Raw genomic sequence first — 22648 nt, forward strand, 5'->3', positions numbered from 1 at the left:
ATGGTGTTTATAGGAGGTGAAGGAGGTGGAGGTGACCTGGAGGGTTGGAAAGACATCTAGATAGAAGGCACAAGCCCCAGCTAATCGGCATTAATTGCCTATTGAATAATCCTGAACTAATCAATTAAATTTTATAAAGGTGAAGTTCTTCATCAATGAAGTATGGTATTATTATCAGCCCTCCCAATCTTATTGTAAGAATCAAATAAAATGATAAATATAAAAATTCTCTGTAACTTACAAATAATAATAAGAGCAAACTGTTATCTTCGTTATTACTTTTGAATACCTCCTATGTGCCAGGTACCATTTTAAATGATTTATATGAAAACTCATTTAACCCTTACACTAATGTTATGAGGTAGGTACTGTTATTACCCTCGTTTCACATATGAGAAAATGGAGACACAGAGGCTAAATAAATAACTTGTCCAAGATTTTAAAGGTGAGAGCTTGGAAGTCCCAGGCAGTCGGACTGCAGAACTCTATGCTTTCTTGTCTCCCTATACAAGGCTAAGTTTAAGATGATGTAATCTCAGAATAAAATTGGGAAAACTTGACAACATGCAGTACAAAGCTCACTCCTCTATAGGAATGTTGTTATTGGACAGTAGGCATAGCTGGTAGGGCCTGTAGTCAATGAAAGGGCTGAGTCCAGCAAGAGGCAGTGGCTGTGCTTACATGCGTGTGGACAGAACAGGCTTGAAAGCCAACAGGTACTTCTGTGCACAATTACCCTTGCAGAGTTAACAAAAAGAGAAGACATTGGTATTGTGAAGAGCCAGGCAACAAAGCTGAAATATGCCTAAGTGTTTCAGCATATATCACATAGATAGATATATTTATGCTGTATTTAGATAGACATTTATTGAAACTGTTCATGCAAACATCATTCTGAAATTAAGCCAATGGATATACCCAAGGCCACGTGTAAGCTTTAATCGGAGTAAGACAAATACAAACTGTGCAATTTTTTTCATCTCATCTCTAGGTATATGACTTCAGCTCAAAGACACTGACCACTGATTTTTGGTTAACAATGGAAGGGGGCCAGAAAGTTTAGATATAGAGATAAATCTGTGCTCTTAATCACCCACCCGTACCTGCCACCTGGAGAAAACCTATTGGCTTCTTTTTCTTTTTCTTTCCATTTCTTTCCTTTGTTGGAATTCCTTCGTAGTGGTGCCCTATAATGACAGCACACAGTCAGAAAGGGGAAGTTGACATTTTCTCCTTTAATCCGACTTTTACAGAGGGCTTGCTTTTTACATCTTAAAGTGCTTACCCCAGATCCACAAACTTCCGCTTAATTTTTCCTCCTTGCAACACCAATGAACTGGATGCCCTTAATGATTTGGGACCTTTGGCACCATCTAAGATATACACATATGTGAAAAAGACCAATTATTATTATTTTCTTAAAGCCCTGAGTCAAAGTCCTTCTACATCTAAGGGATTTGCCTCAATTCCTAACTGTAAGAGAAAATAATGGATGCTTTTATCAGATATAAGTAACATAGCTATGTTGAGGAACATTCTGTTAAGGCAGGAGATGTCCTGTTGGACTAAGATCAAATACTCATCACGAAGAGCTTTAGCTTCAAATATGTTGGAATGAACCAAATAAGGAAGAATAAACACTATCAAATCTCCCTTTACATTCAAAGCAGGAACATGACTTTCCTTTTGTTTCTTTTCTGACTCCAACTCTTTTCTTCAAGTGCCTGGACTCTGACTTCCATATGCCTGTTGTGTCTTTGGGTTTTAGTGCCTTCCGACAGGAAGCCACCCCCCACATCTCCAGCCCAGTACTGAAAGAAAGTCACCCCCGAGAGTCTGGGAGGTTTGGGGAGAAAGTGAGAGCCAAAGCTTTCCCTTCTGGTCTCCCCTTGCTAATGCCCTGTGGTCAGTTCTAGGACAGAGGCGGGCAGAACATGGGCGAGACTCTTTAAGCAGGGGCTCATCTTTGAAGTTGGGTTGGAGCACAACTTGGCTGGCCTCCCGTGATGCTGAAGACGCCAAATGCTCCTCAGTGTTTGGAGCTGAAAGATCTTCACCTCTCTGCGTTATGCTGGCACTCTAAGTGGCGGCAGCTTCTGGGGATGGGGACACTTAAACTGATGCCAAAAACCAGTCCGTGGAGAGGCTTTGTGAATGGAGTTCAATGTCATATGCAGGAACTAGATTCCACTGGTGTCGCTTATTCCACCTTGGACAAGGCAGGTAAGTCTGGAGGCTCTACCTGGAACTATTTATCAAAGGATGCTGTTCGGTGTTATCTTTCAGCATGTCCAGTTATCTGAGATGATTAACAAAGGATGTTTTAAATTTGATGCATATTTGAGTGTGAAACTACCTTCCTAATTGTCTGGTGTCAGTCTGTTTGTCTCTATCTTTTTAAAATGAAAAAAAAAATATCAGCAACTTTCTGGTGTGGAGTGTAGAGAGAACAGTCCTCTTAAGAAAGTGTTCAATTAACCATATAGGTTAATTTTGCTTAATTTTTTTTTTTTAAATTTCAGGAGAAATTTCTAAACACACATACTTATAAAACTGAAGTACACATACAGTTCTCATTTAGGAATCTATGTTTAAAGTTCTAAAGCAGCACAGGATGTTGACAAACACTCAGGATTTTTAGCAATCAGCTTTTCATATTTTTAGCTAATGATACTCAGATTACAATAATCAATTCCATGAAAAGTACATAATGAAATGCAAGAGTCAGAAATAGGTCCATGTCAAAATGCACTTCTAGCCTCAAATATTTATTACAAATATTTGCATCATTAGTCTTTGGGTAGCTGAATTAAATAGCCACAAATGTGAGACAGATACTTAAAGAAAATCCACAGACATGGCACAAATGCCTTCTGAGATGATTTTTCCAATTGACGTTAAAAAAAAAAAAAGGCACAATTTCAATTTTCCTAATACAAGACAAAGAAAAGTAAGTGCGGGATTTTTCCAGATCCATCCTAAAACAACTCTTAATGGCTAGGACTGTGCAAAGTTGAAAAGAAGACTGCCTAATGATTTTCTGAATTAGAGGTAGCTGGGAGATGTTTTAACGAGTGGTGAGAGTACCAGATAAGACAATGTACATGGCAACACTCTGTAACCTATTAGTGTTACAGTTACTGGAGATCTCGGGACTAAAAGCCTCATTCTGCCCATCACAGAACCTGCTGCTAGGCAACCTCACATATTATCTCACACATTTGCCAAAGTATGTTCCAAGGAACACTTAAATGAACGCTTTCAAAAGGCTGAAGAGGCAAGATTAGGTAATAATGCACTTTCTCATTTTAAATCAGTGAAGTACACATTAATGGACATCAGAACTTCAAGTCTGCATTAAAAACCAAAAGTGGATTGTTATGATTTCAGGAAAAGAAAAAGAAATGTGACATTTTTGTTTGTTTACTTAGTTATTCAGCTTTATGTAAAATTTCCATTAGGCTTTCTGAAATTCTTCCAATACTACCTTCACAAGCAATTAGAAGTCTGCTGACCCAGTCCTCATTTTCAAAGGTAATAAATGATCTGACAGCGAAACACTAAGGCCTGTTTTGGACTTTATTCTCCTCAATCTCACTGCAACAAGACTCTTGACTACCTCTCCCTTTATCGTGGGGACTCCCACATCCACCTCCCAAGGCCTGGCTTCTTTCCTGAGCTATAGTCTCCCCTATTAAAAATGAGTTAATCATTTTCCCCCATAATGTTTCCGATTTCCTATTTTCTATTAATTACAAGACCGTATTTTCTGAGGCTTAAAAACCCTGGCATCAGTTTTGACCTCCACACTTTCTTCTCCCCGTATCTAGTCAACTTCTGTTTCAAAGGTTCTTGTATGATTCTTTCCTGTCATCGTCTATTGCTCTCCTTAGAGGTTATCATCTCCTAACTCATCTTTCCCATATCTAGTGCCTTTTCCTTTTTTTCTTCTGCTCAAACATCTTGTGGTTGCCTAGTAAGGTAAGATACCTAAGGTATTTAAATTCTACAGCTGTAAACTTTACCTACCTGTTCACTTTTATGTGCAACCACTCTAACCTGCTTAAACAAACTCCTTCAGGCAGGCTGGGGCAGCCCCGTTCCTTTAAATTCATCTTACATGTACCTGTCTCTCTTAATGACATCTCCCTGCCCTATATGCCTTCCTTACCTATTTTTGTTTTTTCAGTTTTTCAGTGGTTACTCTAATTGTCCGTTCTTTGTCAAGTCTTGTTTACCAATCTCAGGTACATATAACCTTGCTCTCCTCTGAGCAATAATAAAATTCACTATTTCTATATGTGTAAAGACCTGATGCAACATATTAATAATATATGAATCTTGTAAATATTTCTATATACTTGCCAGGACATTAATTCAAAAAATATTTTTGAAGGTGTGTTCCGTGTCAGGCAATGTGCTAATAACTACATATAAAATTAGAATAATAATCTTAAAATCATGAGTAGAAAACTCATAGTGCTTAATTTACTTAACCTTGTCTGAACAGAGGTCCATTACTATGTAAGTCTACAGACCAAACTTTAGTTTTAGGCTGCTCAAAGAACAGGCATGAGAAAAATATGTTCATGCCTTCTACTGCCATATAACTTGTTTTACAAACCCCTAAACTTTTACTTCTGCTAATTTTAACTGAAATGGAGTTAGATGTTTATCATTTAACCAGTTATAATGGGACTTCTTCTCTCCTAGTGTCCACTGAGGTCCCACAAATATGACGACAAAATGTCGACTTATGAAAGTAATATTGACATGAATTAGGTATTTAATACCAGGGTGTTATCCTTGGGATTGCAATCAAATACAGCTATAACTTAATGACCAGAAGTCATGGTATATTACTTTTTTAAAAAATCCAGATAAATGGCAACCAATGACTAAGACATTTTCAGAGTTTATCCAGCAATGCTGAGTGGAAGGAAATATATGTCTAAACCAGGGATCAGCAATCTTTTTCTGTAAAGGCCTAGATAGTAAAAATTTTACATTTGTGGACTTCTGTCTCTGTCATAACTATTCAACTCTGCTATTGCAGTATAAAATCAGACAATAGGTAACTGAATAAGTGCAGCTGTGTTCCAATAAGACTTTATCTATAAAAACAGATGGAGGCCGGATTGGGTTCGATGATCTCGGTTCTAGAAGACCGGCATTGATTATCTGGAGAGAAACACTTATTAATTTCTTTTTGGACATTAATTTTTGAAATTAAATTTATTGGGGCGACAATGGTTAGTAAAATTACAACACTTATTAATTTATCCAAGAAACTTACTATGCATCAATTATAAGCCAGACTCTGCTAGAAACCAAAAATCCAAAGATGAACAAGATGAATGAGAAAACTTTGGCTCACATTTGAAGACTAGATCACTTATCATCATCATACACAAGTGATGGAAGCAAAAGTTAAAATTTCTGTGGGATCAGAGAGAAGAAAATAATTCACTCTCTCTGTGAATGGAGATGGTATACTTAGGATCCATAAAAGGAGGTGAGATTTAAGCTGGGCTTTGAAGAAGGACCAGAAATTTCCTGGAGTGGAGTGTTAAGTAAGAATGTAACATGAAGTTTAGTTTGTACTTGTGACTTGTGAGTATTACTAAACTCCACAATAGTTCATTTATTCAGGAGCCAATGAATTGTGAGAACCACACATATACACGTACATAGAGGGAAATCAGGTTAACCATATTTAATATCTGTTGAGTCTACTTGTCGGTCTGTATAGTAGATTAATCTTATACAACAAGGCACTCAAGGATTTTACAGAATGTTATTCTCCAATTTGGACTTTTCAGGACAATGAAGCTAGCTCCTACTGTTGATCTATGTTGTATCAGCCCCTATAATGTCATAAAAATGAAAGCATGGAATTTCCCTAATGATTTAATGATACTAAGGTCCACCTTGGGAACTGGGTAGGGAGAGTCCTTGAGAGATGTGAGAGAGCTGTAGACATGCTGGTGCTGCAATGAAACCAGCAAGCCATCAGTCAGCGCAGTCTAATGGGCATACTCCATATACACAGTTAACTTGATGCTGATTTTATGCCCACCGAGCAACTTTCTGATTTATGAACCTACCAACCAGGAGAGAGAGAACAGAACAAATCAATGATGTGGGTGATTATGTCAGCTGTACCTCCCAAAGTAAATCAGAAAATTAGTATTCTGGTTTAGAAATCAGTGTTTTCTAAGTTCGAACGGCATGCATAGGTCACGCTGAACTTGCTTAACTCTGAGTGTACGAGCGTTACTGAATTTCCGAACTTAAAAAACAAAGGTCTAGAGTCTTGACTGCCAAGGCACTGACTCGTAATAGGCTACTTTCTGAGAGCCGGCTGGCTGACAGGTCTCCTTGACATCCTTTGTACTTTTTGCTGAGGACGAGAATACAAAGATGAACGAGACGAATGCGATAACCGTGGCTCACACTTGACAATTAGGAACAATTATCATACACAAAGTGATAGACGGCACGTCAGAGCCTGAGAAAGGAAGGCAAGAAAGTGTAGAGCCTCTCCAGTTGTTGATGGAGGCGGTTGTGGGGTGTCAGAGAGACAAGGTGTGTCACACGACAAATAAACAAGCAATAAATGAGAGTGGAGAGAGAGAGAGAGAGAAGGCAGACAGACTAGTTGGCAAACTCCTTGAGGGAAAGAAAGGAATTTTCTGATTGTAGCCTTTAGCACAATGCCTGATGCAGAGAAGGTGCTCAACAACTACGTGTTGGCTGACTACGTGAATGGACAGATTAATGCCAATGAACACGGAAGGCACAGAAAACTCTTCTTCAAGGCTGGAAACTTTTATCAAGGGAAGGAAAGAATGTGACGCACTGCTTTCATCTGGTCACAGCTAATACCCAACAAAGGTTCTCAAACTAGTAACTGACTATAAAGTCAGTAACTTATAAAACCAAGTATGTGGTGATGGAAGGAGAACTGACTCTGGGTGGTGAGCACACAGTGTATATGTAGGTGATGTATTACAGAATTGTACACTTGAAACATATGTAATTTTACTAACCACTGTCACCCCCAATAAATTTAATTTAAAAAAGGAAAAATAATTATGTGAATCAAAACAAAAACTCAATTAACTGCTTCCTCTCTGTTACCCAGAAGTACGATTAGCCCAGGAAAATGAAAAATGGGAAAGCTCAAACACTTGGTCTCTGGAAAGGAAACTACTCACCCCCTCCCTCTTGGTTCCGCTTACTACAGCTGGGAGCTTCATCCCAGTGAAGCTGCAGTATCAAACAAGGGAGGCATTGGGGAAAAGGATGGAATTTTACTGGTAATTATTGCTAATTACATTTTACCATACATTACTGCTAATGGACTGCAAAGCACAATTCACATCCATGTAATACTTCACCACTCTGAGAGGAAACATCTGCTGACTTCAAAGATTCATAAATACATTAGAAATACAACACAGAGAGAAATAATCTAGACAAGAGTTAACCAATTTAAAAAATCTTTGGGTCAGATTGCATGTTTGAGTGATGCACTCCCTGTACGTAATTTCTTTCAAATAGCTAGTTATGCCTGAGAAACTCTGTGGGCCACAAAGTATTAACCTGTACCTCCAATGCCTCTGATGTTTTGCCTTCTTATGGACCAATGAAAGTCTATACATACTGTTTCTGAAGAGATGATAGAGGGCTTGTTTGACACAAGTGTATTTATATAAAAGTGCTATTGTAACCTATAATTTAGGTTAATGAGAGTTTTTGAAGCCTTTCATTCTGTTGGAAGTAGGCCAAAATCACCGTGTAAGTCCTTTACCAACTTGATAACTACTTTCAATGAATTAGTGGGCTTGCCATATCTTCTCTTGTCTCCATTAGTATTTTGTTCTCCCTAAGTACTTCATTTTTACCTCAAAACTTCTTCTAGCAGATCTGTACTTAGGATCGATCTATAGAAGATAATTCTAGCAATCGACAGACTCAGGAAAGGAAAGGAAACCAGGGGAAATGTTAGAAATAAAGCTACGATGCTTATCAAGAGTTACAAAACAGATTGAGCCCCCACAAAAAACTGTATTTCTATGTTCACCACATATTTGTAGAAAGATGACAATTTTTGATCTGGTAGAGGGAAATGAGTATGGACTTTCCAAAAAATTCAGTGATGTACAATCAATCATATCTGCAATGTAGGCGTGTATCCCACACCACTGCTGGCATTGGTGGGTGGAATGTAAAAGTTTTGGCAACTTGATGGGCATCTTATTCAAATGATCATTTCTTTGATCATTCATGAGGCTGATCATCATTTCATATTTTATATGTGATGCAGATTTTCTCTTCAGTGAACTTCCTGTTTACTTTTTGATTTTAAAAAATTCTTTGAAGCTACTTGTATATTAGAGATAAACTCTATCAATTAACTTTGTATATGTGGTCCTTTTTCATGCTTGTTGTCTACTGAAATGAAGAGTACTTATAAAATAGTTGCAGCATACAAAGAACGAAACAAACACCCATTTCATTGGTCACCCAACCCGTTCTTCTCCATTTCTGTTCCCTGATACCGCCCCCCCCAAGTAATTAACATTGTTATTCCCATTCATAATCTCAACATTTTGTTTGTATCTCCAAATAATCTGCTAGTTTTGTTTAACTCTATGTAAACAGAATCATATGTATTCATCTGTAATCTGTTTTATCCTCTTGCTGTCTTGGTCCCGTGGTTCACTCCTGTGGTTACGTTTCAGTGTGGTTTATTCATTTCCTGTCCTGTACAGATTCATCATAGGAATATACTGCTATTTGTTATCTATTCTACTGCTGATTATTTTAATTACCAATTTTTGGTTGTTCCCAGGTCATGCTATTAGACAACAAAGTTTCTATGAATACTTTTGTACATGATTCTTAGTAGACAAGTGCAGAATTTCTGTTTTCTTTTTTAAGTCAGGCAGAATTCCGTTATAAAACCACCTGGGCCTGGTGCCTTTCTAAATGAAAGCTATAAAAATACATTTCATATTTCTGTGATTATCGATTTATCCAGGTTTTCTTCTTCTTAGACCAATCTGAGTACTTTATATTTTGATAGAAAAATCCTCCATTTCCTCTAGAGTTTCAAATCTACTGCCCTAGAGTTGGCATCCTATCTTCTTAAAAAATAATTCTTTTAATCTCTGTATCTCCTTTTAAAGTATTTGATTATGTGGTTTATTTGTTTCTCTCTCTCTTTTTTACTACATTTTTTGGGGGAGGAGAGGAGGAGTTAAGACTAGACCTTCCGTTTCAATACAAATTCATTAAATTCAATTTCTATCTTCATTATCCTCTCCTTTCTATTTTCTGGGTTTGTCTATTCTTTTCCTATTACTTTAAATATTTTCAGTGTTCATTTTTAACAAAAAAGCATTTAAAGCTATACATTTTCCACTGAGTACAACAAACTCTCACTACCAATTCAACTTTTGAAAATGTATTCTATAGAAATAAAAGCATTAGCATACAAAAATGTAAAGCTCAGGGATGCTTGTTATATCTTTTTTCCACAGTGGTTAAGCAAATAAGTAAATAAGCAGAAACAAACCCCCTAGGATACAGCCTAAATGTCCATCAACACTGTCATGGTTGCTTAAGTTATATTATAGGCTCACCACAGAAGATTATCTTGTCATTTAAATATTTGTGTATTGCCTTATAGGAATGTCCATCAAATATTATTATATGTAAAAGAAAATTGCAGAGTAATGTCATTTGTAGAATTCATTTTTGTAAAAATAGTACACATAACACAAACATCAAAAGTCACGTGTGGATATATACACCGAGAGTGTAAAAACAATGTATACACATTTTAAGAAAGGAAAAAACTATTAAAATTGTAATACTCAATATGTACCGATAACAAAAGATGAATACAAGTCACATTTGACTTCTGCAATTGCAAGAGGTGCTCAAAGTGGTTACCATCATGTCTAGACACTTCTGATTACGGCGAACTACTGCTTGAGCAACGTTGACCAAAGTGTCCACATGTATACATATTTTTTGGCACCCACGGCATATTTATGTACATTTCAGATGTGAAAGATAATACAGTTGACCCTTGAACATCATGGGTTTGAACTGCATGGGTCCACTTATATGCAGATTTTTTTCAATAAATATACAGTCATCCTTCTATATCTTCTGATTTTGCATCCAGGGTGTCAACCAACCGTGGATTAAAAACAGTGTTTTTGATCTCCCATTGGGAATCCATGGATGCAGAAGGTCAACTGCACACCTTATGCACCATTTTATATAATGGACTTAAGCATCCGTGAATTTTGGTATTCATGGGGGGTCCTGGAACCAATCCCCTATGGATACAAAGAGATAACTGTATTAAGTCCTGGGGAGTCAAAAGTTAATATGTGGAATTTTGACTTCATGGGGAGTCAGCACTCCTTGCCCTACATTGTTCAAAGGTCGAGTGTATATCCCTATCTACTTGGTTACTTTAAAGGAACAGATGTGGTGGAAGAGAATGAACCTATTCTTTATAAATCTCTGCATCATTTATCTTGTTTAAATAAGAGTTATTACTTCTATAAATGAAAACATACTATTAAAAAGACAGAAGTCTCTTGACACTGTTATACAATTCTGGTGTTAATTCTAGAAGATTATTTTAAAATTTAATTGATTAATCTCTCTCTGCATTATCTTTATCATAACTTCTCTATCACATTCTTTGTAATATACATCATTATTGTGAAAATTTCTTCTACATAAAAACCAATTAATGGGTTAAGACCTATTAATCTGTATCTATCTATATCTGTATCTATCTATATATTTCTATATGACTATGTTAGTGCTTATTAAACCTCTGGGCTGCTATTCTACAAAATCTCTAAGCCTCCTGAAGAATTTTCTTCAATAGTACACTTAATGGGGAACTGAAGAAGTAAAACTACTAACCAGGTAAGAAAAGATAAAAAAAAAAATAAAATAAAATAAATGGAAGGGGTGTTCTCTCATCCCGTATCATAAAAATGAAAGCAATATTTATTATTAGCTGTGAGAAGAAAAAGACTTACAATCATGAGAAAAAAGCCATTTTTATATTGCACAAATGGAGATGTTAGTGAAATTAGACAAAACAAAAGAGAAACAAAAGAAATTAACAGTACCTTTTTCTTGTGATGTTTTCTTGGTGGTGGCTTGATGGTGGCAAGGAGATTCTTCCATATCAGGATCAGATTTTGAAGGAGAAGAGAGTGAAGTGTCTCCCCAAATAGAGGAGGAAGTTTCCCTTTCTGGGTGCAAGGATCCTTGAAATTCAGCTATGTGGTCAGCCACTGAAGTGAGGGATGGAGCACCAGAATCTGATTCTGGAGAAGAAGTTCTCAAACCCTTGGGCAGAAGTGATTTGGTAATATGCATGTGGTTATAGAAACTGTCTGAAGGCTGTTGGTATAAGAGATTATAAAGGAGGTTATGCCACTCAGCATCACTGCCCTGTAATACTTACTTCGCAATTGGACCGAGCTTTTTTAGTAAATCCCCATGAAAACCAATTTTTGTTTGTTGGTTTACAGACGGGACTGCATAGTTCACAACTCACCATATTACCGTTGTAACTAACACAACCTAAGACACATAGAAACAATTACTTGTACATTCATTATTTCCCACTAGGTAAAACCAACAGCTCAATGTAAAAAGCGCCATCATGAAATGTGACAATACGAATAATGCTCTTGGTTAGTTCATTGAATGAATACAGAAAGAATTTGAATTATAAGAATATATCAGGTTGAGTAAGAATTTAGGAGACAAAGAAGGAACTATTCCAGCTGTTTCCAACTAGGGCATAGAATCTGGCTGCAGAAAAATCACTGTCTTCTATAAGCTGTAGAAACAAGGACACAGCCCAACACTGTAAGTCAGAAAATGGTCCAGGGTGCTCACCTTTCTCTCTAGACTGTCCTCCCCATCTGTTGAACTGACACTATCATAGAGTCTCGTCCTAGAGGGCCTCTGGCGTCTGTTTTTCACGGAGAGCTGGGCTCGGGTTTTCAGTGCTTTTGAATCCAGGCGCTCTGTTTCTGGGATTGCTTCATTCAAGTCTAAGAAAAGCATATTGCAAAAAAATCAGGGAGACCAACGCTTGGAGATGACTTCCAAAGAGACTGTAGACACTGCTAACAAAATCTCAAGGTTATTAGTAACACCAGGCAAGAAACATGTGACAACTATGATGGCCTGTCTGATATCCCATAGGTAACAAACACATCAGGTTGATCTGGGAGAAATGTACAAAGCCTAAGGGGAAAAAAACAACACTAAAGATGACCAAGGCACCAACAAAAATCTAACATTCAAAGAGCATAAAACCTTCGTACAACATAATTATACAAAGCACTAATTTGTATTTATTTATGTGTGTGCATGCTGGAGTGTTTGATGAAGAAACATACAAGAGGATGGTGTATCAAAGTTAGAAGATCTTAGAAACCAAGGACAAAAACTTACTAAAGTCAGGTGCCAGGTCAAGTGTGATAATAGGTGACCATCAGCATAAATTTTCTATAACAAAATTTACCAGTAAGCTTTTTTACCGTTTTACTTTTACCTTATCACAGTGGGAGTCACTAAATGAAGTCAGACTATTCAAGGAATTAATAATTAAGTGCTCCTGGATTTAAATTATTAAAAATAAAGCAAACAACTAAGTTGCAAAAAATTAATATGTACTGATAGTAATAAAACAACTTCTTATAGTAGCATTCCCCCAGGAAATTCCTTTTTACAGAATTAATATGAAGGTGTACTCCAAATATATTTATTATACAACCAAAACAAGAAAGCACCTCAGGTGTACCTCTCTTATTTATGGAACTTAGCACTGGCAGACAGTTATAACAAATAATCATATTTTTTCCCTATGAGATACATCCATTGAATGAAAATATTTACAGAAGGTTTTGACTTTTCATTTCCTGCACTTGAAATTAAATAGTAAGAAAAGTCAGACTATTCAGTTATATATAAAGGACAACTAAATATTTTCCAATTAATAGTCTCTACTTTTTACATGTCAATGGAGAAAAAATAATCTCCTTGATCGGTTTAATTTCCTCCTGCCCATAAAATCTAAACTTGTAGCTATCCATTACGAATTCATTAATTGTGATAACTGCAAGAGAATCAACCTTACAAGCTCTTGTTTACATATAAAACGTGGAAAACACCAAATAGATGAAAGCAATAATACAATTAGATATATTGTCGTACATGCACGTTTTACAGTTTACCTCTTTCGTATTTGGATTGTATATTCTGTAGCACAAAGCACTGTCACACACACCATGTGTGCCTCACAACAGCTCCAAAAGACAAAGCAGCCAAGTATGTTGTTTCCTCTCCTGAAGCTCAGACAACTTGAGTAACTTGCCCTCATCTATGTAGTTGATGAGCTGTCTAGGAAATTCACTAGTCTAGCAAATTCACTTCAACAGGCTACGTATGAAATATTATTAAGAGAGCATAAAAAAAAGAAGATCTGTTGAAAACTATACCAATAAAATGATTTATCAGATGATTTCTTAAATGGTTGGTTTAATAACAGCTGTGGTTACCTGGTGACAAAAAAACCTAAGGAGGAAGCTCATTCTACTTTTGCAAATATGGCTACTTTTGCAACAGAATCTTGCCCTGGCAGGCCCAGCATAGCACCCAACAGGGCTGCAGTAGCTACTCTGTCTCTAGGTACTGAACAAATAACATGAGGGAATAGGACAACTACTTATCAGCACGGTTTAGAGTACAGAAAATTTATTCTGGGACTTCTGGCTTCATTATTCTTCAGTAATTCATTCACCTGGTACTCATGTCAATCAACCCCACAATGGCAACCTGGTATATTTCCTTCAATATCAGCTAGCACTGACTAGGTGAAAACCATATGGAACTACATCTATTAACGATGAAGTTAGTTGGAATCTGAAATGCAGTGCCTTAAATTCATTATCCAAGCGCCAACAACACATCGCATCCCGTTAACAATTTTTGAGTGTCTGAAAACAAAGACCTCAGGGCCACTTATTAGTAGTGACTCATGGATTACAAATCAGTAATTTATATTCCATCCTGAGAAAAAAAAAATTTTTTTAAGTAAAACACTGGAAAAATGGAATGTAGCTGAGAAGTTCCACTTCAACAGCTATTATACCAGAAGAGAGTTGGAAAAAATGTTGTACAGAACACGTCACAAGTAATAGCCCCCTTAGAAGTGAGTATGAGAGGAGATCTGTGAAATAGGAGGAAAATGTGTACAGGACTTGGGCTGCTGGGTAACCAGAAGAGTGATCTGTTTGACCACTAGAAGCATCTTTTTCTATCATGTCATATAAGAATCAGAATATTATAATTCAAAAGAACTGTAAGGACTCTAGCCCACCCTTCTTTCTTAGATAGGAAAACCAAGGCTCAAAGGTTAGTAAAGTGTCTACTGTATCACCGTTAATCTGTGGAAGAGACTGGATAGAGTTCAGTCCTCAGAAGCCTATCTTCCTTCTAGAAGGTTATTCTAAAGTCTGAAAGTCAAATTCACAAGTAATCTGCCTTCTTTGAATCCCCTATTTAGTCTTACTTTATGTTCCAAACAAAAATACACGTTACGGGCAAACTCTGCAAATTCCCAGAAGTATACAGCACCAGAAGGAAAAACAAAACTAAACAAAACAAAAACTAAGGGATTTCATTTGTCTTTATATTTATCCAAGAAATAAAATTCTTACATAAAAACATTTAACTATCAGTTTTGTGGCTGGTGATGCGGCAGGAGAAATCCAACTAGCTCACGTGCTACTGCATGTAACAGCTTAGGTGGCTATGTTCTCTCACTGCCATTCATTCCCTGCAGATATCTTAATCAATAGCATAACAAGGCTTTTATAAACCCAAGACTCTGGGTTCTTCGTCTACCCCTTCTTTGCAGTGTTCTGCTGCCCATAAGAATCAGAGGAAAATTTCCTTTTCCTTTCTCCTTTCTTCTCTATTCTTTCTTTCAGACCCTCCAGTCTCTGAAGTAGCCTCTCTCTGACTCAGATTCAGCTAGAAATACAAAAGAAGAGCACACTCAAGTGAATCAATAAGTATAGACAGACAAATACAGAAAAGATGTAAAGTAGCTAATGATAGAGCAGTTTTGAGTAGTCTGGACTCCACCCCAATATACCTGCATCGTGAGAATACTTTCATTACTGCTTCACATTGGATCCTTTCAAAGAATTTAATGGATTTGAATATGATTTCAGCAGTTGTTATGAAAAACGTTCTGTGAAATTAGGATGTTATATATCACATTACACAGAGATCAGTTCCCTAAAGTAATGCTGTGAGTCATTCAGTTTTTTTTCACTAGATTGACATTATTTTTGACGTAAATGGAATACTGCCCACGGATCAGATATAGGCAGCGGGGGAAGCAGGGGACTGGAGCAGCATAACAATGGGGTCTGCTCTGCATTCTTATGTGTGTTATTCTCCAAAACAGTCAGACCTTACACCATCACTCTGCCTGGCTTGTGCTATTATCAACTGAAATGCTGAGCACAATGAGACACTCGGTGACATTTTTAAACGTGAACACTATCTGCATATCATTCAGTCATTGCAAGTTCATGAGCGATGGGTCCATGGGGCTTTGGGTTCATACATATAGCATTCGCAGGTAGGTTGATAGGGGCGTGTAAAATAGTTAACATGGGAGTAAACCTGGAGTTAGTCTTCCTTGAATAGAATCTGGAACAGTGGCTCTGCCACTAAATTGGACAATTTACTTAAACTCTCTGTCCCTCAGAATCCTCAGCTGCAAAATGGGCATGATAATTGCATTTTTTATGAGGATTAAATGCACTGAAAGATATACAAATGCTTAGAATAATGATTGGTACATAATCATTCAAAGAATGTATTTACCGACATGAAAAGGTTAGCAAGATATTCCAAGTAATGAAAGCAAGTCGCAGAACAATAGGCACAATCCTCTCAAATATTTATAAACAGCAACACAAAATATATTTTCTAATGGTAAATACATACATATAATAGGAAAAAACTGGAACAATACATTTCAGACTGAAAATGGTGGTCACCTCCCAAAAAAGTATTAAATTTGGAGATATTAGCCAACAGGGACCTTAACCTCATTTGTAATGTTAAAACTTTTTGTACTATGTATTTTTTTCTTTTTGCACTTAGGTATTATGTAGTTAAAATTAGTAAAAAAAAAAAAAAAACAACAAAATTTAACACACTTTCTTGTACAGACATCTTAATTTCATTCTAATCTGATAGGTCCAGTGTTTCAGGACTCACTATTCCCAGATGATGATATTAGCCCAGGAAACTGTAAAAATCCCTGTAACTGTCAGCCTGCCCCACATGAAGAGGCTGTTTCATGACATCTACAGAGACTGTTTGCCTGCCTTTCTACGTTTCTGCCTGATGATTTGGCCTAAAACAGGCCCTATGGCTTAGATGCGAGTTTTCACTTTGTTTTAGTACTGTACGGGGAAGATGTATTGCATCAGATATAGTAATTTGAAACAAGTTACCTAACTTCAGCTCATCTTATGATAGCACTTTGGTCAGGGACCCATCATGGGCACCTCTCACCCTGAACTCTATTAACAGCTGCTTTCTTTGTAAGTACTGAAAAACTGATCAATTTTGTACCCCAGGTAGTATTTATAAAGTGTTACAAAGCCGATTTCTTATTGTTGCAGAATAAGTGGATTAATGCTGTTTCCTAATATTTTAACTAGGTCTGAGTTTATTGTTGCATAAATTATACATTTCCCTGTGCTAATCTTTGAAAAATATTAAGGAAATCCTTTTTTTTTTTTTAACCTCTTTGTCAATAAAGTCAACCTTAAAACTATCTGTGTGGCCTTTGAAGCATATTTGTTTCAGTATAGCGCTTCTCCAGAGCAGTCTGATAGCCTGCTTAGCCTTCTTCAGCTTAAGGTCAGCCTACGCTCCTGGTCTCAGAGGGCAGTGAGGTCCAAATTCTGCTGTTCATCTCGCAGTAATGACCCCTAGTAATGTCACTATAGACTGCCCGTAGAGGTAGTGGCTGCAAGTCAGGAAAAAACTATGTGAGATATCCTAAATTCTATGTCTATCATTTGAAACATTTGTTAGGGCTGCTTGATTTGGAGGTTATGACATGATACAGACTTTAGATTTAGACAATAGGGAAAGGCATTTAACTATCTTAGGAGTCCTTCAGTATCAGATGTCTTATAGGGAAAGGCATTTAAGTATCTTAGGAATCCTTCAGTGTCAGATGTCTTGAGAATCTGATACAAAAGATCTGTATAACCTAAAAATCAAAGAAATGTAAAATCCAATCCATGGGCCAACTGGTTGGGAACTGGCAGACTTCTGGGAGTAGAACTATGAGGTCATGTGCAAAAGTGGGGACTAAGAAGGTGGGATATGTACATCTCCTCTGCTTGACATTATAGTGTCTTTGACATGACAATAATAAACAGGCTTCTGTATTCTCACTCAAGGTTGACTACAAGAATCTAATTAGTGTCTCAGTTAAAAATTTCTGGACATTAGTAATCCCAATCATGCTAACTAGGCAACTCCCCAAATTATGTATTTTGATATAATAGCTTCCTTGATTAGTACAGGAAGAATTCAGGTCTTATGCCTTAGGTAGAAAAAAACCTAAGTTACCTGAGATGACAGTTGTTGGCTAAGGAAGGCACAAGAGAGCATCTTTTGATTACCGTAAGACTTAGTATGTACAGTATTAGATGTACGAACACAAAGTTCACAATACTTGTACATGTCATATAATAGATGTATAAGAATTTCTAAAGTTCTTGTGAAGATTGTCAGTTGCTAATCGTACTTAAAAAGGAAATCAAACATAACAAATTTATAAATGCAATTTTAACGGTTAGTACATGTTCATTTAGCGAAGTCTGTAAACAGGAACTAAATATTCAAAGCTCTCTTAATAGTGATTTGCACACACAGGCAATAGTTTTTCAGTGCACCTACATTCTAGTGTTTCGTGAGTTTCCTCGTAAGTGGAATTTCCTCTAGGTCTCAGACATGGAAGCACAATACTACTTCATGTCCACCTGATGGACATAACCTGATGTTAGTCAGTGATAACCTGATGTTAGTGCCTCCATTAAAAGAAACAACTTTAAGGATCTAGATCTTATAACTACTGAAACAATATGGTTGGCACACTGTTCAAAACCATATACACAAGAGGATTTTCTGGTCCTAATTCCGGAAATAGCTGTTCATTGCTGAGTTTTAATTTTATAGATGCTGTAACCTCATAATTGATCGTGTTTCCCTCTTGGCCAGGAGATATCTTAAGTGCAATCTGTGACCCACCCCAACCTACAGGAGCCCACGCATGCACTTTATTCACAAAAACCACTCCATGCAGCATCTTCTCCCTTCCACGTTTACATCCCTCCACCCTGTTCCCAGGCGATTGTTTTAGTCAGTTTACCTGAGCATAACTATATGGTCTCTTCCAATCTATATAATTAGAATTCATGCTGAACTAGAACATGTTTATAAAATATAAAAAGCATTTCAGAATACAGCTATCTTGTGTAGTTTCTTTGAAAAGGGGCTATAGCCCACATTTGGGTTAAAATTGTCTACACTTCCAGAAGATCATTATCTATCTTATAGTACGATTGCAAGCAAATAAAGCCAAAATCAAATATAAAGTAACCAACTTTTCCTAAAATGTACAAAAAGTTACTAAGATTAAACTCATTCTGATCAAAATAATTTGTTTTCTATCAAAACACTGTAGATATTTTCTTGTACTAATTTGTACCTCAGTATGACTGAAGGATCTGGTGACTTCTGCGAACTTATGAAGATTCATTGAGAAATATGAACCAAGGAGAGTCGTCATTTTGCAACTGAATACCTCCTTTTGAATGCTGTGTTGATTTGGCAACAAAAGTCTTAATGGCTTACTCATAGACATATGCAAAACTTGCACAAAACTTGACAGGCAATTTAGGTGCTTTGTTTTTTTGAGTAAGAGGACAGATTTTGGTTTTAATGATATGCCAGAAAACAATCAATAAGTATTGATTTCTCATTCATTTGGCTTGTTCATTAAAATTTTCCACAGTGATTTACTAGGAACGTTCACCCTTTAATTAGTGCAATTCAATAATACCTCATGGTCAAAATTATTTATCGGGGATTAGTGATTGAAAATAATTTGTTCAGGGAAAATGAAAATTGTGAAAGTTTAACAAGAAATTATATTTGAATTCATGATAAAGAAAGCTTGACTCTACTCCAGGATTCTCCCTCACCCCAATTTAGAACTAAACAATGACAGTATGGAGTAATTACCTCAGTGTCCTGTATCTAATGCTGTTGTATAAGACTCCCGATAATGTAGTGCAAGCATTCCCTTTCCTTTTAATGGCTTTCCATTTAATGAAGTCTGGCTTTAATCATGCTTTTAACCTTATTTTAAAATTCTAGGTTGCAATGCTGAAAGTGAAATACTGAATGTACTCTCAGGCTCTACCAAGAAATGAATCAAACGTGGCGGTAGGGGTCTGACCCGGCCCCCAGCCACAGGTATCTGAAAAGAGCCACCTACACTGAATGCTCAGGCAAAGGCAAAAAAGACAAAGAATACATGCTTACAGCCTCAGCAGAAAACGGTGTCTTGCAGGAGTCCAGTGACCTCAGGAACTTCATCGATGTAAATGTCTCCCTAGGGCTGGCTTTCTTTTTTCTCACTAAATCTTACACTAATATTTTTAAGCCTAAAAAAATCTTGTGTCGTTTTTCTCATTCTTATCTTTCAATTATGCTAGTTAAAATATTTTCTATTTTAAAAGACTTCATTTATACAAAAATTGATGCCATATATAAGTCATACAGAAAAAGAAAAAATAAGACACCCAGGTACCTACCATCAAGCCTAAAAAATAAAATTAGTGGTTTTGAAGCCTTCTCTATGCCCCATTTCTAGTTGTAGCCGTTTTTTTTCTCTCCTACTTGTTCCACAACAGTATCCCTAAAAAATGTACTGATTATTTTTGCTTGCTTTTTAACTTTATATATATGGTAACAAATTGTACATAATATTCTACAAATCATTTTTTTGGTTGTTTGCTCCACATTATGTTGAACAGTATGACTAGGATGGCCTTTTTACTGAAGCTATTCTGAACGATGCTGCTGTGCCATTTTCAACACGTCTTTTCAACACATGGCAAGTTTCTAGAGAGGATATATACACAGAGTAGTTAACTTACTGGGCCATAAAATTTACACATCTTCCATTTTACCGGATAATATCAGGTGGTCTGAACAAAAATAGCTATATGAGTTTTCCTTTTTCCTACATGCTGGCAATCACATACTACTGTGAAATTATCCCTGCCAATTGTTTTATTTTCACTAATGAGGGCGAATGTTTATTTATGTGTTCACCAATCTTTGGGTTTCCTCTTTAATGAACTGACTGCTTATGTGTTTTGTCCAGTTAGTTGTCTTTTCCTATGACTGGTGTGAACTCTTAGTATATTCTGGATAACAATGCTTTTTCTTAGTTATACAGGCTGCAAATATCTTCTCTCAATTTTTGGCTTCTCTTTCCATGCTCTTTACCATGTCTTTTGAAGGTGAGATTTTTCTTAATATTACTGTGATCAAATTTATCAAACTTTTCTTATGATTTGGAATTTTTGCATCTTCAGAAATCATATAAACATTCTCCTATGTTGTCCTTTTTTTTTAAAATTAAAGTTTACTGGGGTGACAATTGTTAGTAAAATTACATAGATTTCACGTTTAAATACTGCAGTTCATATTTGAGACCCATCCATTTGGAATCTATTTCATGAATGATATGAGGTCGAATCCAATTACATTTTTTCCCCATATGAATGGTTAATTTTCCCAGCACTATTTGTTAGTCCGTCCTTTTTCCACTAATCTGCAGTGTCAGCTCTGTATTATCCTCAAATTGATACAAATGGATCAGTCTGTTTCTGGACTCTAATCTTTTGCACTGGTCTACTTGTCAATTGTTGAGACTATACCACACTGTGTTAATCAGTTACTTTATAATAAATCTTGGCATCTAAAAGAACAAGTTCCCTCAACTTGTACTTCTGTAGGAGTATCCTGACTATGCTGGGCCAAGTTGTTCTTCCATGTACATTTTAGAGACAACTTGTCAAGTTCTAAAAAAATAAATTAAGTTAAAGTCCTTGTTTAAATTCACATCAAAACTGCATGAAATATACAGACTCATTTAGCATAATGGCATTTTTATAACATCGAAGGCTATTTACATAGGTCTTCTTGAATGCCTGTTCATAGGTCTTGAGTTTCTTTTATTAAATTCATACTGCCTGCCTTATCTTTTTGCTATTATAATTATCTCATAAAAAATTTTACATTTTCTGTTTGTTAGAATGGATTGATGTCTAATGGTTCTTAGAGCTAGCCCCCTTGCTAAACTCTTAACTCTAATGATTTGTAGATTCTTGAGTTTTTACTTTATTTTAATGTATTCAATTTTGTCATCAGTGAATAATGATAATTTTGCTTCTTCATTTTCATTCCTTATATCTTTTATCTCTTTTGTTTGCCTAGTACTTACTAGGACCCCTAGGACAACACTGAATAGAAGTGGTCATATCTTATTTAGTGATGACATATTAAAAATATTCTTACTTTTAAAGGAAATTCTTGATTTTAACATTTCTCTATTTAATGTGATGTTTGATATAAACTTTTGTTAGCCTCACACCAAGTTAAGAAAGTTACTTTGTACTTCTAGTTTGATAAGTTTCTTTTATCATGAAAAAGTGTTCAATTTTATTAAATGTTTGTCTTCATCTAATGAGATAATTATATACATTTTTCCTCTAGTTAAACAGGTGAGTTATATATGAGTTTTCTAATGTTAAACTAACTTTGTGTTCCTTGCATAGACACAAGTTGGGAATGATAATATACATATTATCAGAGTGGGGGAAGAACTCTATTCTGGAACAATATATATATTTAAAACACATTTCTGAATTTAATGTATATCTTTATGAACAAGTAGATTATTATTTTTTTAATGGAGAGAATCCTGGCCAGCCAATGGGTGTTCACTCCGCTTACCTCAGAGTGGAAGAACAGCTCTATTCTGGAACATAACTGTGTTAGCTTAAATCTCATAAAAATGCATTAACTGCATCTTCATATTCGTTGTTTGTTAAATGTACTCCATTAGTTAAATACAAAACCATACTCAATCCATTTGCCAGAGAATATGACCTTTAACTTATTGCCACTCAATAGTTATTAAAAGTTCATTTAAGAACTACAATACTTGTAGTGCATAAATGGTATGTTTGTTTTTTTAAAATAAAAAACAAAACTCGAACCCTTTGAGGCTTTTTATCAACTATTTACTCAATAATGCAGGTCACATTGTAATTATGAAAGTTATTTATTTATTTTTTTACTTAATTGCAGTAGGGAATCATTCCTAAACAAAATAGTCATGACTTCACATGAAACCAATAAATGAATTGTTTTCAATAAAATAAAGACAGGC

General features: G+C 36.0%; 1 protein-coding gene across 4 annotated transcripts in view; it reads right to left on the reverse strand.

Moving 5' to 3' along the window:
• PPP1R9A (protein phosphatase 1 regulatory subunit 9A) overlaps positions 1–22648 on the reverse strand; it is a 267141-nt gene that overhangs the window by 15941 nt on the left and 228552 nt on the right. For 2 of the 4 annotated variants that reach the window (XM_033088316.1, XM_033088317.1), the window contains 4 exons: positions 11959–12116; positions 11178–11454; positions 1286–1373; positions 1104–1187 (listed from right to left, as the gene is read on the reverse strand). In XM_033088316.1, coding sequence (XP_032944207.1) covers positions 1104–1187; positions 1286–1373; positions 11178–11454; positions 11959–12116 — 607 coding nt within the window. The remainder of the gene's footprint in view (positions 1–1103; positions 1188–1285; positions 1374–11177; positions 11455–11958; positions 12117–22648) is intronic. The other 2 variants (XM_033088319.1, XM_033088318.1) reach the window with 1 other exon arrangement.

Source organism: Rhinolophus ferrumequinum, chromosome 20 (assembly GCF_004115265.2).
Source record: "Rhinolophus ferrumequinum isolate MPI-CBG mRhiFer1 chromosome 20, mRhiFer1_v1.p, whole genome shotgun sequence".
NCBI classification, from domain to species: Eukaryota; Metazoa; Chordata; class Mammalia; order Chiroptera; family Rhinolophidae; genus Rhinolophus; species Rhinolophus ferrumequinum.